Genomic DNA, 15,727 nt, shown 5'->3' on the forward strand with positions numbered 1-15,727 from the left:
CCTCATTGCATATAAAAGAATTTTCAGGAACGGTGGCATAAGCAAAAAAGAAAAAAATAAAATAAAATAAAATAAAACAAAACAAAGTCATTGTTTTGTTTTAAAACCACTACATATGTGGGCGATTCCTTTACTCCTAGCCCTCCCATGGGCATCCGCCAACCCCGTCTCGGTGCCATCCTCCTCCGCACCGAGCTCCACCGCAACCCCGACCAACCCCAACCCTAAACCCCTCCTCAGCGACTTCGACGCCCTCGGCGCGTGGTTCGACGGCGTCGCCTCCATCCGCCCCTCCCACCACCCAAACCTAACCAACACCGAAACCGCAAAATTAAAAAACACCTCCATCGCCATAATCGGCGGCGGCATCTCGGGCCTCTCCACAGCGCTCTTCCTCGACTCCGTGGGTGTGCATAACTGGGAGATCATTGAGGCGAGCGAGCGTGTTGGTGGCCGGTTCAGGACCAAGTATGTGGGTAATTCGAGTGAGTGGGCGGAGATGGGGCCGATGAGGTTGCCGTATCGCGTGCGGTGGGATGATGGGGAGGTGCTGGAGTATAGTGATCATGCGATGGTTTGGGATTTGGTCGAGAAGCTAAATAACATGAATAACGGGGACGAGAAGTTGAAGGTGGATTTCATTCCGTGGGTGCAGCATCATGAGAATGAACTCATCGCGCAGGATACAAAGCGCCATCCTGATGGGTCTATCCCAACCCGCGGCGAGATCGAGGCCAATCCATCCCTCGAAGAGTCCAGTGGTGTGTCCACAGAACAATATACAACCACCCAAAATCACATGGACGCAATCCTAAAAGACAAACCCACCCTGAAATCCATCCAACGCGACCCCTGGCGCGCCCACAAGAAAGCCATGGACGCCGGCCTCGACGACTGGAGCCAGCAAGCCATGATGCGGCACGTCTTCGGGGCCTCTGAGAACGTCACCGATCAGATCTGGACAGACACTGATTACGACGTGTTCTGGGACGAGCTGCATCATAATTCGAACCTTGGCTTAGATGGGAGTAAGGGGAGTATGGGGGAGACGGAGTGGATGTGTATTGAGGGGGGGTTTGATCGGTTGAGTGAGGCTTTTGTTCCGCATGTTAGGGATCGGTTGATGCTCAATCGGAAGATTCGCAAAGTCGAACCTGTTACGGATGTCGATGGGAAGACGAAGACGAAACTATCCTGGTATCCAAGCGTCTCAAATCGCACCTTCGAGTCAAAGGAATACGACTACACAATCATGGCCATCCCCTTCACGCAAACCCGCTTTATGGACCTCCCAACTTACACCTCCGTGCTTGACCGCGCAATCAGCGAAGCAGGCCTGCGCTTCAAATCAGCCTGCAAAGTCGCGCTACTCTTCTCGGAGCGGTTCTGGGAAAAGGGTGATAAGCCGATTTTCGGCGGATACTCCAAGCCTCCGAGTAATGCTATGGGCGCGTTATACTATCCTGTCTATGGACATAATGAGTCGAGGCCGGGTGTCATTATCCAATATCGTGGTGGTGATTGGTCGGATCGGTTGGTCTCCTTCTCGGACGAGGAATACGTCCAGTCTGTTCTTGATGCGGTAGTCAGTCTGCACGGCGACCAAGCCCGCGACTATTACACAGGCGACTACGAAAAACTCTGCTGGTTAGAGGACCCGCACACAGCGACGTCCTGGTGCAGACCGGATGTCGAGCAGCATAAGTTGTATATCCCCGCTTATCATGTCACCGAGCATAACACGGTTTTCATCGGGGAGCATACGGCGCCGACGCATGCGTGGGTTAGTAGTAGTTTGCATAGTGCTGTTAGAGGCGTTGTGCAAGTGTTACTGGATTTGGGGTTGGTGAATGAGGCGAAGGGGGTTAATGAGGAGTGGATGGGGAGGTGGATTGAGCGGGATTAAGGGGTGGGTTGGGGGAATACTGTATATTTAAGATGGGTGATATGTACTGATGGATTTGATATGGATTTGGACATGGATATATAAAATAGACCGATGAGATATATATCTACTATCCTCGAATACCGACCCTGCTCCGGTAACTAACAAGTAACAAACGCCCACTTGTTAGTGCCCCTCGCAAACTTGACCTGGAGGCATAGAGTTGCTTCAGGACACTCTCTAACTGCTCTTGACGCCTGTCTATGGCCAGGTGCCGGTACATGCGGTAAGAAAAATGTCTTATATGCTTTAAATGGTGTCTGACTTGACTTCCGTGCTACAAACTTCGTGTCATGCTGGGTATGACGGAACAACCCTCCATATTCATGTTTAGTTATTACCGAGAAAGGTAAATAAAGACGGCACATCTCGTCTCGACTCAAGATACATAATATCACTCTTTAGTATAACCGCCGTACTGACTGGTTCGATATCGACCACCTTGTACGCGTCGTATAGCTTCAACTGGCCATTGTGCCAGGCACTTTATATCCACGATGGATATCATTTCATGTGTTATGCTGGCCTGGATTCGTGCAAAGCACTGTAAGTACCTGCTCACGTTCGCTGCATGTTTCGTGGCCTTTGCAAATTTCCCATGCAGAGCCATCTCGCTCGTCTAGGGTCAGATACCTCCGTTGAGGTGGTTAATCAATGAGTTGATGGTCTCCTCGGATTCTATCTCGCTCCTCCTTGATCATATGTTTGCCGTGGACTTAGAGTTTTGATGATATGTTTTGAAACGTATTTTCGGGAATGCCAGTTATTTTCAAGGCTGACAGGCCTGTATCTGACCTGGCTTGGACGGTGTGCATTTGTAACCGAGTCAAATTGAGACCATTAAGTGTCCTCTCATACCGGTACACTTGGGTCTACGGTTCCATTGAACAGAATCCTGGCAGGAACTACTAGTAGACGCGGCACCGAACATTTAGACCTCTGTCCATATCTGACAAATTTCCTGTTTATAGCCGGACTTCAAAGAGGAAAACTCTGAGTTAAATAAGGCGGTCCGGCACAGTTATCTCAGTGTTTGCCTTGACTTTGAGTAGTATAATCCGCGATCAAAAACCTCTGGACTTCAGTATTTGAGAGATGGGTGGGACTTGGGTCGTATGAGAGCCGGTGTTGAAAATTTGCTAAATATTTGTTTCTTTGCACGCTTGTCGGATCGCTTTCGAACTGGGAAAGCTTGAGAAAACGATATGGTCGACGACTCGGCGAAAGGGGAGCATGTCAGGATATTCTGGAGTCGAGTGGTGCTTCGTGATGTACTTCCAGCCAAGCAAATTAATTCTTTCGTCCAATTAGTTTTAGGCCCGTAAGGAATTGGTCGATACAGGCTTCGATGGTAGGCATCCGCAATCTGGCCGATATTCCTCGTCTGGTATCATTATGTTTGGCGTTTCTGACTCTTGCTTGTAATGTGTTGTTCGAAGCTCTCTTCATGTAAATTGAGCTGATACCGAGGAAGTGCTTCCTGGTGTATTTTTCACCAAGCCCGTTTATCCTCTGTCAAATCAGAATTGGTACATTTCTTCGAATCGAGAAGGGCTCTGAGATAATCAGACTTGTCTTTTAGGCATTGAGTAGGAGACTGCACAGCCAGTTGCGTAAAATGGTCAGTCCCATAACTTACGACGAGAAGACGCAAGACCCCGGTAAGGTGGCGAGCCATCAGCCCTAATGCGCCTTAACTTGTCTGTCGTGTATATGCAGATTCAAGTAGACCCTTGTTATCATAGTGATAAACTTAAGTCTAGGTGCCATTAAACAGAATTCTGGCTGAAACCCGTTGCTAATGGTTCACAGCACAACAGGTAATGTCTATTATAGCGTTGATAATGTTGATAAGCAAACAAGCGATTGAAAAGTCCGTCGTTGGACCACTTGAATCCTGACGGGCTGCTGGTCCACCTTGCCTTTCACAGACGCATAGTATCGCGTATCCTGGGCAATGAGTTCTGGTAGTACCATATTGATGGGATGGAGAAGCTGTAACACCACGATTTTGGTAGAATTGACCCTAGCGATTTCAACATGTGTGTTATGGAGAGTTGAATGCGTTGATGCCATTTCGACAATGACTCGAAAGAGGTGGATTTCTCTTGCGTGGTATCAGATCCAAAGAAGGTTATCGCAAGATAGCAAGGACCTGCGAGTTGCAATACGGAGATCAGAAAAAGCCTCCAGGCAGATTTTGCTTCGGCTGACAAAAAGCTTTTGGTGCCAAGTGCGATTTGAAGGCTTGAACAGGCAGAATGATTGTCTTGCTACGTCGAGACGCTCAAAGGTCCGGAGACGATATAATGGGAGATAAATCGCTGCTAGTAATCTAGAAAGCACTGACGAAAAGGGCTCGGCTGGACTCAGGACCATATGCGCGGACCTTGGGTCATGCTCGCTTTCACTGGGATAGTTGTGGCATTGCACTAGCATTTCCCAAACGACCAATGCACCGAATAAAACCTTATGAGTAGAATAGGATGCTTAATGCATTAATCCTGTACAGCATTCCGGTTTGCTGTTAACTTTTTGTCCAGGATCTCAAAATAATTACCATATAGCCTCTGAACACACTGACGTTTGCGTTTTACTCAAAGGTGAGTATGCGGGACCAAGGGAGCTTTTTGGGAACCCTCAAAAAAGTCGAATCAATTGGGGCAATTAACGCAGTTAGATCGGCTATCAACCTCAAAAAGACTTGCCAGAGCCTGCCTCGGCGCGATTCGCGAATCTCATTTCATGAAACCGAGTTTAACTGCAGGGTTGTTAGGCCATTTAGATTTTATTGCGTGTGTTGTGGACTCAAGCCCGTCTCCAGCCTGTCTTTATTGGTTTGCCAGCGGCTCTAAATAGGTACGCGCACCATCGAGGCGTACAACTTGGGAGATATAATGCTGACCCACTTGAGTTGGCAATAGTGCCAGAGGGTGCCAAAGATTTCCCCTTCTTCAGAGGGGGACTCACAAGGATGAGACTTTCTGAAGAACCAGATTCCGCTTGAAATTCGAAGTTGAGATTTTTCATCCCTTTTCATTTCGGCATTTGCTGGAAAGCCGGTATAGCTCGACATTTGCTAGATTAGAAAGAGTATTCACGTCGACAAAACTCAGCTTGATATCGCAACGCTGTCATACGTGTACTGTGAACTCCTTATTCATAGCGGTTGCCCAGCTTGTACACACACTGGTTCCTGCATCCTACAAAAAGGATATCCCTCCTCTCTCACGAGAGACGTGCAAATTCAAGACCACCATGCCCAATAATATTGTCCCACAGCAGTTCAAATTGCCGTAGGTAGACTCGCAGCATCAAATTTAGTTTTCTCAGCGGTGTCGTCCGCCATCGCTTCTTGCTGATCTCTCAATTCCTTTATCGACGTTTCTCTTTGTACCTGATTGTGTATATCGCATCTGCCCAATCACACCGGTATCTTTGAGTCGTATAATTGGCGATAGCGTTCTTACTATCTGCTATAGGAGCTCCCTTGGGCTGGGTATATAGACTCAACTGTTCACGTCTTTTCTGGTGAATTTGCACCTTAAAACTCCTCATGGGGCTTGCTGCTCATTAAGAGCAATCCAAACCAGGCACTCTTCTTCAACGAAGGTGTCGTCTTTGGGCATGGCGTAAGGCTAGGTCATCTTTGTCATCGTTTGACGGAGTTGCAGGTGCTTTGATTAAAGCCTCAGTCGCTCCGTCACCTGTTGTCTGATTTGGCACGGGATCTTTGTAAATAATCGGTCTGGATCAATCTGGCCAGGCTGGCTTGCTGCTGGCCTTGGGTATTTTTGACTTCGAGGGTCGATTTATCGTCGAAGAATGTAATCATTATTCTCGTTAGTGTATACGTGGGATGCAATGTAACAAAATCCCAGATTCCGTAATCCATTTGGGAAAGAACCTTGTTTCGTGGTATTCGCCCATGGTAATATATTGACTCTGAGATGATACGTTAGACAATGACACAGGCGGCCTCGACCTGACTCAAAGCACAAGCTATACCCCTTGTCTTTTGTTCTTCACACTTAGCATAAACGAGGTGACAAACGGGTGTCCATGATATGCATGTCGGCTGTGGCCATCTGACCCAAAAGCAGCAAGCTTAGTGGAAAGCGGGTGTCGTACGGGATTTTGCGTTCAGACCATTATCTCGCTTATTAAAGGGCACACTTGAGAAGCGGGACCCAGAAACAGCAAATGTGGAGGAAGGTGATTGTAGGTTAGAGATCCAGATCCAGATGACTGATCCCGTGGGTAATCGAAGTGTCAAAGTCTTGACTCCGGTATAGCGCAATTATCGGGCATGACATGCTGCCACGGCATATATTAAAAAACCAGGAATATAATGTAGAGTGATAGGATGCGAATTATTGATGCATTGTTGTTTGGCTGCAATGTAGACGGCGGAGAGCTGGCTGCTTGAATCCATTTGCAAGAGCATGTCGGCCATTTTAACATTTGCATGTCTGCATGCAACCTTAATAATTGCCACCTGCTCCGTGTGTGACTACAGTGGCGGGTGAACGTAGATTTGACCCATCTGTAAGTAAGGCATTCTATAAAACTGCATCGCCTCGACACGGGAAAGGTTAGCAGTGAACGAGACTGACAGTTCTTCAAGAGAGAACACAACACCATTTGATCCCTATCGTTATTGGCACCGTATCTGTCTCTTCAAAAGAGGGGCCGTTGGCTAAAGTCCGATGAATCCAAGCGGCTACCGAATCATGCTACTCTGATGGCATGATCACGAGAGTTCTCGCCGGGGTCTTCTGTCTGGTTCAAAGGTTTTGCTTGCCCCTTGTCCTATAGTTCACATTATAGATTGTTTTGCTTGATGCATGAAACCCAGCTGACGGTTGGACTTTGCCGAAGTCGTATAATACGCGTCCAAAATGGCTCTGTAAACTCCATCTTGGTATACTGCCTCGAGAACGTTTAACGTGGCCAGCGTGCCGCAGTTTGCCCGAGCGCCTTTCAGTAACATGGGTTTGAATCTCATCATCAACTCTCTGGCCCCATAGCTGTGGCTAATTGACATGTATCATCACCTTGATGAGGAGGCTTAATCGGGCGTGGGCCGCAAGAAGCACGACGCCGTGCAGAGCACCATAGAAAACCCCTTCGTTGGTTGGCAGTTGGTTTGACGACCACAATTCTTGCCCTGAGGCCGGATAGGCCGGCACTCGCAGAGACCGTGGCACGAACAAGAGTAATTACCGATCGATGACATTCGATCAGCTTCGGTATCGGGAACTTTGCGTTGCTATTGTTGTCTCTGAGAATAAGTAAATCGCCATGAGCAAGGCAACGAAACCCACGCAACGACCAGATGTAATAGCGGTGCTTGAAACGAGCTCATCAGTTCTACCTGAATAACATGACAGAAAAGCCACCGCCGTCAAATTTCTGGATAACATTTGTGACTCTCAGGTCGACTGGCAGGTTTAGTTTAGCGAGCATCGATGACAAACTGGACTGACAATGATTCCATCATGCCATAATAGTACGCGAAACAATATCAGTTCGCACAGCCACTATCACGGCATCTCTATCGGCGAGTGTCATGGCTAGTGCCTGGCTGTGCGGTTATCTCATAGGTTTCGTGGATGGCTCTCGATGGCGGGGAGCTAGCTCCTTTATGTCAGAATGCCCAATGGGTGCTCTGTTGGGTATACCTGTTGCCATCTGAATACTGGACGTCTATCATCCTGATCAGTGGAATACTGGATGCCTTTGAGAGGACCGTTGTCCGAAACCTTGATTCATTTTGATGGATAAGGTCTCGGTGTATAGGGGGTTCAGACCTTTCTCGTTATGCTGAATGATGATAGCCGCGAACGGAGGCAGGACTTGCTCTCCAATACGGAGATATCATGATGGCTTATAGCATAGAGTATTATTGCAGGAAGCTTTGGTCATAGGACATGAGGGTGGGACGAAGAGATAAAGACCGACGTTGAATGAAGAATACTCCTACACCCGGCAATCTTGGGAGCTGTGACTTGCCGTAAGCATTGAAACGATATCCCTTCAGGTGAATGCATGTGTTGTACTACATTCACTGTTTAGAGGAGCTGTCTTCCTCGCATCCAGTCCTCGACAGAACGGGAAGTAGTCCAGGATGAGCGGCATACGAGATGCATGCAGCTGCAGCTGTATTGCATAATAACTGTTGTCCGGGTAGCCAGAATAAGCAAACAAAACATTGGCCTCGAGCTGCTATAAATCCCCGTTAGCCAAGATTCTAATTCATATCATCTTCAACCGACCTACACAACTTCATGTTACCCAACATGATATCAACTCTCCTCACCCTCCTAGTATCATCCTTCCTAGGCCTGATATCAGCCAGTACAAGCCATGAGCGCTCGTACTTTTACGTCGGCGGGAATTACAGCATCAACACTGATGGCGAGAATATCTTCACGAACCAGATGTATGTTGAGAGGCTTGTTCCGGCGGGTGGTGTGTCGAGGGAGTACCCGATTGTGTTTGTTCATGGGAAGGGGCAGACGGGGACGGTATGTATATTGACTCCGTGAAAGGGGGGGGGGATATCAGGAAAACTAACTGACGGCAATAGAACTGGTTGAATAAGCCGGATGGCGGCGACGGCTGGGCATCCTATTTCCTATCCCAAGGCTACGAATGCTACATCCTGGACCAGACATCCCGCGGCCGTAGTCCGTGGACACCGGAAAGTGGTACCCAGTCGGTATTCACCGCGGAGCATATACAGGAGTACTTTACGGCACCGGAGCGATACAATACCTGGCCCCAGGCACACTTGCATACCCAATGGCCTGGCTCCGGTGTAATAGGCGATCCCGTATTTGATGCGTTCTACGCCTCTAATGTCCCGTACGTGAATGTATCGACTGCGCAGCAATCTACTGTTCAAAATGCAGGTGCGCAGCTGCTGGATCGTATTGGAAGGGAGGTTATCCTCGTTGGTCATTCGCAGGGCGGAACGATGTCCTGGATTATCGCGGACGCAAGGCCGGATTTGATTCACTCGCTTGTGGCTATTGAGCCGTCTGGGCCACCTTTTCACGATGTGGCTTTTGGGAATACGCCGGCTAGAGCGTATGCTTTGGCTGATATTCCAGTTACGTACGAGCCGGCTGTCACGGATCCCAAGAGTGATTTTGTGTATCAGACGGTTCAGGCGAGCTCGACGGATCGATTCGATTGTCTTACCCAGGCTAAGGATCCGCAGCCGCGACAGTTGGCTAATATCAGCAAGTTCCCGGTACTTTTGATCACAACGGAGGCATCGTACCATGCACAGTATGACTGGTGCACCGTGCTGTTTCTGCGACAGGCGGGTGTCAAAACGGAACATTGGGCGTTGGCGCAATTGGGGATTCACGGGAACGGTCACATGGTGTTCATGGAGAAGAATAGCGATCAGGTGGCTCGGGCAATTGCAGGATGGTTAGAGGATTGAATATGGACCAGATGTATATATATTACGAAACTGATTTCTCAATTAACCCATCGCCTGGCCCAGCGCGTAGAGCCCATTCTGACCAACTCCCATCGTAGATCCTCCGCGGTGCTTCGTCGAATTTGGATTCCGATAGGGCCATGTCGAGAGCCGCGGCCGTTACTCCGGAGTTACAGGTCAAGATCTTGGGCTTGACGGAGTCAACTCCAGCAGCCGCGAATAGTCCCTTCAGCTGAATGGCAGGCAGCATAGTCTGCGCCTCAGTATCTAGCATCGATGCAAGCGGGACATTGATCGACTTGGGCATATGTCCGGAACTCAACGCAGCATTTGCTTCTGGGTCGACACCAGTGAACCGACCAGGAACACGTGCATCGAGGATCTGGACATCTGCATCTCTCCCTTGCTGTATCATATCCCTCAATTGCTCAAACGCGATGACTTTACTCTCATCCATGTCGTGTACGGGATATTCCCTCCGCTCCGGCATGAGTATCTCCCCCTGTGCCACCGGGTGCCCCTCGCCCACGTATAACCGAAAGTTATTCAAAACGTATACCCGGGAGTGACCGAATAATCGAAACATCCACGCGACGCGCGGGGCGCTGTAGAAGCCCACTTCGAACGGATCGTAAACAACCACGACGTCATCGGGGGTGATTCCGAGTTGGCTGACGGAGTCGGCGAAATGCGATGCACTGGGGAGCATTTGGGGGTAGGGGGAGGAAGTGTCGCGGATGATGTCCATATCGAAGAGACTGTCATTGTTAGCTATATCCGACTCGGCTTGTGGAAGACCTACACAGATCCCGGGATATGCTGTGTCCTTAACGACTCGCCATGCTGAGCAGCGCGCCCCGCGGCCACTGGAATGATGCGCGGGGATGGAGGTGCTTTTTGCAGGGCTGTGACGAATTGAGTTGGCGAGAGAAAGGACGTAAACTCTCCAAATCCTAGCAGAGGGTCGGCCATTTTATTGTTTATTCTGGTGTGGTCGAAACGAAGAGGGAAATTCCCCGGACTTTGGGCCCATGTCACCGAAACAAGCTAGGCCAGATGTGGACTAGTGCGAGTTTAATGCCTCAGGCATGAATTATCGAATCGGGACACTATGCCGGCTAATGTGCATTGCGCATATACTTATGGTCTATGAATGTAGGACATTTTGACGGGAATAGATTAACAAAAATCAATAGTCATTTGATAACAGATGCAAGTTCACAAACAAAATGTCTCTAGCACATACAACCACCATTTTATAACGCCAATTCAATTCAAATTGGGTATAGAATATAGCAACCAGAGAAGACCAATACGTCGTGGTGTGTGACTTCGGAGGCGTGGGAGTGGAGGTTTTCATTTTTACTAATGTCGGTGCAATATGTGGTAATTGAGGAGCTCGTTCCCTATCGGCTGAAACACGAGACAGGGCCATGGATGGCAAGTTCCCCAAATCTGGGGCCGTACCGCTCTATATCTCTACATTTGAATGGTATTAGCTAGTCATTTGGCTGAATATTATTAACACTCGTATCCTTCACAGAAGATACGCAAGCAAGCGAACGAACCATCAAGTTTCTTCGATGACCTCCATTATGGGGGAAGTTTCTGCGATTAGAAAATCGAAGAGGGATTGCTGCAGGCCTCCCCCATCCTTCTCCCCACTGTTCCTTGGATAGTTTCTGGCCCTATCACAACCGTACAGCTCATCCATCCTTGGTGCTTGCTTCTGAAGTAGATCCGCATCATGCCATATCGTAAGTCAGCAGTATTCCCGGCAGTCAACCAGTGTAATAGGGCTATGCCCATTACCCTAATAGGATATGAGCAAAGTTCCTCATATACTATAGACGCTGTTAGACTGGGTCAATTATGGGGTTCAGCGAAGTGTCTTACTATAAAACGGCCAACGAACAGACACGGCACGTGTTGCAGACGTAACAGTTGGTTGTATTACTGGTTGTGGTTAGTAGGTAATCTGAAGACTGAGATGCGAGATGGCCAGCGCGTAAGTGAATGACCGCGAGCTTCTGTACTACAATAACTGTTTCAATAAATCCGATGTATATTAGGGCTTAATATATTACTATAGAGAATTCAAACCTACATAAACCAAAACGTTCACTCCATTCACCCCTCAAAGTCCACCACCCGTCACAACGTAGTACAACCCAGCAACCAAGAAAACGAACCACGCCGATATATCCCCCGAAAACACATTCAATTTCTTCTTCCGACCAAGCAGACACTCCGTCTGCACAACCAAATGAATCAGCCCGCTCAACGGCCACAGTTCCATGCAGCCATGCTCCTCCACCACCCGGGCACGTACCTTTTCATAGAGCGTGGGCATATAGATAGCATGGTACCTCCGACGTAAGCGATCGAAGTATTGCCGGTCATAAATTGACCAGAATTCTGCCTCGGTGTGGTATGTGCGCGCGTACGGCCATTTCTGGCCGCCGAGCGCGTGCACTTTTCGTCCTATTGAATGGTTGAATTCGATGAATTCCTCCTCGGGTCTCGGTCCTGGGCTATGGATACCGATGCTGAGTAGCACTTCTGATTCTTTCGGAATTGACTCGGATGAATAATGCTGGGCCATGAGCCCGTGAACCTTGGAACCATCAGGACGGGGTGTGATTTGTCGAACTGGACAGAAACAGATCGGATACTGTCCGAAGGAATCATCCAGATAGTCGATAAATTCAGACGCACCATCGTACGGTACCGCAATGTCTTGGATAGTGTACTGTCTGAATAGGCCGCTTGCATGCTTGCCAATACAGGAGCCTGCTCTGTCGTGCCGGAAGAGATAATCGACTAACGGGATGTAATCCTCTGCAGGGGTGCCTCTGGCCAGGATCTCCTCCATGTGCATGCAGAACCCCGGATCTGTGGACCGCGTGAAATGTTGCACCGGTGTGGACTCGGAGGGCTTGTCGCTCAAATAACCTGCGGAAAGAACACCTTTGTCCCGACTATACATGATTCCGTCGAGATAATGGCAATCGGTGTTGGTGGTATACCTCTGAATCTCAGATACACCCTGCGACACTGACGATACAGGCCGATATTCCAACCGGACACATGGCTTCGCCGGGAACAATTGTATCTCCAGCAATGTCACGACACCCAGCGTTCCAAATGATGCCGCGGCTCCGTAAAACAATTCCGTATTCTCTGTCGTCGACGCCCTCATGACTTGCCCGTTCGCCAGAACAACCTCAATGCGGGTTACCGTTCGATCGAAACATCCGTGTCGAAAGGAACTGCTCCCCCCAGATGTGCCCGCAAATGCACCCCCGGCCGTGATATTTCGGTATCCCATCACTACCGGTGGAATCAGCCCATGGGCCAAAGTAGCCGCGACAAGATTTTCCATTGGTACACTGGGCTCGACGAGGACCATTTTCTTGTTGGCATCGACATGTAGCACACTGTTTAGAGAGCGGATGTCGATGGTGTTGGTCTGTGTTTTCGAGGATTCCCTGGTACACTGTGTTGAGCCATTATAGATCTGAAATCCCAGACAACGATCGTAAAGATATCTCGCCTTGGAGGAAATCTCGATCACTTTTTCTGCGTGTTCCTCCATTCTGATGTTTGTATAGATTGTGTTGTGGTAAGCTCACTGACTGTTTTCCCTAATGACAGTGGTTCTTTCTTTGTTTCTTTGTTCTCCCTTGTGGGACACGTCAGATCAATTCAGCCCAATCCTGCAGCCCAAAGTACCATTACCAGATGCACAATAAGAAGCCCAACAGACATCAAGTATTTACAGGTCTATTCAGGCACGATCCATCTCATCTTGCATTGCGCATGTCCCCACGCACTGTTCACCGTCTTAGGCGGCGGCGGCTCAGCCTTGGCTTGGCCAGTGTTTTCGCCCAAAGAAGGATCAAATAATTGATCCTCGAGGACAGAGCGTTCATTAGAGACTTTAATAGTCTAATTGGGTCCCCTGGACGAGACAAAGAAAAAACCGGCGCTAGCATCTGTGGATCAGGCTATGGCAAGGAACGGAATCGACGATACTATTGTATTCTGTGTCTGTGTAGATGGATGAGGGTGGATCTCCTCTATCCAGCAGTTGTATGTGGGCTCGCTAGTGCGGGCCAATCAGGAGCGGGGCATATTGAAGCCTGAGGCTCTCCAACAGTATCGTCGGGGTGGTTTAGTTCAGGGCAACTTTTACGAAGAGTGGATATGATCAGATTTCCGCCTAGGTATCTTAATTCTACAATCATTTATTGAAGCTCGCCCGTGCTGGTTGGATCAGCCGGATAATATCCTGATTATTGAATAGCAAGCTTTACTGCGTTTCCTCTTTGATAGTTGCCCCTGAGGAACAGGTGATTATTAACAATTATTGTAGCATTGGATCGCGGACGGCCATCGTCTTTTCTCCTTGTTAAGACTGACAGCGAGAGTTAGCTACCAGCAAGAACATCGGATGGGCCGCCAGCGCCGCCAGACATTGAATCGGCTCGTGCAATGGCTTCCGCCGTCATGTCGTCTGAAGCATCAAGGAGACGTTCCTGGAGATGTTTGATGAAGAGCTTCCCAGCTTCTTCGGATCCTAGAATCACGCTGACTTCAAATTCCAAATCCTTCCAAAACCCTTCCTCGCAAACTTCTTTCGAGTACGATTCGTCCTTGGCGATGCCAGTGCGAGAGGTGAGAGAGGTTGTAGCTCCTTGGGCTTTGGGTGGGACGGCGGATTGAGCAATTCCCACATCAGCAATAGCTCTGTCTTCAACGAGGGATATGAGCGGCTGTATCGCTTTCAACCTCCGGATTGGGGCTGCGCCGGAGGTTGCCTCGTTCACTTCCAGTCGCTGCTGTGCGTCCGCCAAAGGGGCTTTAGGAGTCGCAGTTGACGCCTGGAAGATTTTTCGGGGTAGTAAATGGCAGCACGGATCTATGTCCAGTAACAAGCGCAGCATCTTTATCGCGAGGGGTTGCGGGGAGAGGTGGAATCTCTCCAGAGTACAATTGATACAAAAAGCCGAGGCCATCAAAAACCATTCCATTGGCGCGAAGCTTCCTCTGCAGCAACGTCCACGGCGTCAGGAGCATTGAGGAGGATCTTATTGAGATCTATGTCCGAGAAATTAGGCGGTCCACGCTTCCCACGTCCCCACGTTAGCCGTCGCAGGATCGATTGGTTAGAACGAGCGATAACCTGTTCGAAAGGGATTCCTAATTTGGCCATTCTTTTCACGGCCCTCGCGAACTTGATGTCCTTTTCAGGCGTGAGAATGAGGCTGGTCCGCTCCAGACCCCAACGATTGGCCACAGTGTTGAATATCACTTCCAGGTCATTTCGGGATCTCGCTGTGTCCGCGGTCGCTGGGGATGCTTTGTTTTTGGGCTGCCCCTGGTACTGCTGATATCGCTCAGTTCATTATCTAAATCTTCGGTTTTCATTTTTGTTGTTCTCATGACTTCTTGTGATCGAAGGAGTATTGGTAGTCGTGAAGTAGCAGAGTCATAGAAAGAAAAAGGGTAAAAAAGAAATAAAGCGAGTGTTGACCCCTGGTTAATGAGCATCATTGTCCGGAGTTGCATTGTTTTCATTGTCTTGAAAAGCCTCATTAGCCACTATCCACCGTTCCCATCCTAGCCAACGCCATCTCCTAGCGACATATTATATAGAGGATCTTCAAGGCCAGCAATGCGAACGGCATAGCACTACGGTGGTACTGTGCTTTTATAGGGCCTAACGGAGCTGGCATTTTGGATCAATTGATGAGAGAATCGAAAGAGAACCAGAACCTATCATACAGCACCGGATGTGGCTACGATCAGGGAGGCTTTTGGAAGCGTGTCAAGCTTTTGGGTATCATTGATAGTCCTCAATATATGACCATCAACTCACATAGCGTCCACGGGATGCGACATGGGCTAATTAGCAGTGAAATACCCAGTCATCTATGCTCCGTGCCTGATTTCCCGACATCTATCCTACGGTCCTCTTTCGTCGTGACAGTCGACGAAGATGACAAAGTGTACTGATACCTGACTCTTCTCTCTAGATTCAACGATCTAATTCCGCGCTATGGCCAGAAGGAGATCTATGCCCAGGTCAGATCGTACTATTTGGTAGGAGATTGTGTGTGTGTGTGTGTGTGTGTGTGTGTGTGTGTGTGTGTGTGTGTGTGTGTATGTGTGTGTTGAGCAGGTATATTGGAATCGCATACGTTACCGCAGGAGGGCTTGCGGTCGACATCGATGTTTAGGAAGGTTGCGTGCATTAGGAATGCAGCTCATGTTACAATCCGCACTAGTGAATAGAGTGGTGCCGAAGGATAGATGAC

At 48.9% G+C, this 15,727-nt stretch overlaps 5 protein-coding genes across 5 annotated transcripts; 2 read left to right on the top strand and 3 right to left on the bottom strand.

Moving 5' to 3' along the window:
- Positions 1 to 115: 115 nt before the first annotated feature.
- Positions 116 to 1,906, top strand: ASPGLDRAFT_61917 (flavin monoamine oxidase family protein; the record flags this gene model as incomplete). Its single annotated transcript, XM_022548493.1, has 1 exon — positions 116 to 1,906. One exon carries the CDS (start codon positions 116 to 118, stop codon positions 1,904 to 1,906), a length of 1,791 nt encoding a protein of 596 aa, XP_022396031.1.
- A 6,341-nt stretch (positions 1,907 to 8,247) lies between these two features.
- Positions 8,248 to 9,404, top strand: ASPGLDRAFT_137126 (alpha/beta hydrolase; the record flags this gene model as incomplete). Its single annotated transcript, XM_022541505.1, has 2 exons — positions 8,248 to 8,475; positions 8,538 to 9,404. 2 exons carry the CDS (start codon positions 8,248 to 8,250, stop codon positions 9,402 to 9,404), a joined length of 1,095 nt encoding a protein of 364 aa, XP_022396032.1.
- A 22-nt stretch (positions 9,405 to 9,426) lies between these two features.
- Positions 9,427 to 10,376, bottom strand: ASPGLDRAFT_70200 (sulfurtransferase; the record flags this gene model as incomplete). The annotated part of the gene is made up of 2 exons (XM_022549458.1): positions 9,427 to 10,162; positions 10,207 to 10,376. 2 exons carry the CDS (start codon positions 10,374 to 10,376, stop codon positions 9,427 to 9,429), a joined length of 906 nt encoding a protein of 301 aa, XP_022396033.1.
- Positions 10,377 to 11,482: 1,106 nt separating this feature from the next.
- On the bottom strand, positions 11,483 to 13,150 carry ASPGLDRAFT_1057139 (FAD-binding oxidoreductase). The gene is made up of 3 exons (XM_022539494.1): positions 13,146 to 13,150; positions 11,737 to 13,089; positions 11,483 to 11,658 (listed from the first exon to the last, which is right to left on the bottom strand). The coding sequence occupies exons 2-3, from the start codon at positions 13,000 to 13,002 to the stop codon at positions 11,542 to 11,544; spliced, it is 1,383 nt and encodes a 460-aa protein (XP_022396034.1). The 5' UTR covers positions 13,003 to 13,089; positions 13,146 to 13,150; the 3' UTR covers positions 11,483 to 11,541.
- A 687-nt stretch (positions 13,151 to 13,837) lies between these two features.
- On the bottom strand, positions 13,838 to 15,664 carry ASPGLDRAFT_61921 (uncharacterized protein; the record flags this gene model as incomplete). Its single annotated transcript, XM_022548494.1, has 3 exons — positions 13,838 to 14,328; positions 14,433 to 14,796; positions 15,611 to 15,664. The coding sequence occupies 3 exons, from the start codon at positions 15,662 to 15,664 to the stop codon at positions 13,838 to 13,840; spliced, it is 909 nt and encodes a 302-aa protein (XP_022396035.1).
- Positions 15,665 to 15,727: the final 63 nt, after the last annotated feature.

Source organism: Aspergillus glaucus (assembly GCF_001890805.1).
Source record: "Aspergillus glaucus CBS 516.65 unplaced genomic scaffold ASPGLscaffold_32, whole genome shotgun sequence".
Classification (NCBI taxonomy): domain Eukaryota; kingdom Fungi; phylum Ascomycota; class Eurotiomycetes; order Eurotiales; family Aspergillaceae; genus Aspergillus; species Aspergillus glaucus.

What these genes read in the sequence shown, in the direction of transcription:
- ASPGLDRAFT_1057139 (XM_022539494.1), bottom strand. Translation starts at nt 13,002, where the DNA reads ATGGAGGAACACGCAGAAAAAGTGATCGAGATTTCCTCCAAGGCGAGA. An exon ending in TGCCCACGCTCTATGAAAAG is followed by an intron (nt 11,659 to 11,736) that starts GTACGTGCCCGG and finishes TTGGTTGTGCAG; the next exon opens with ACGGAGTGTCTGCTTGGTCG.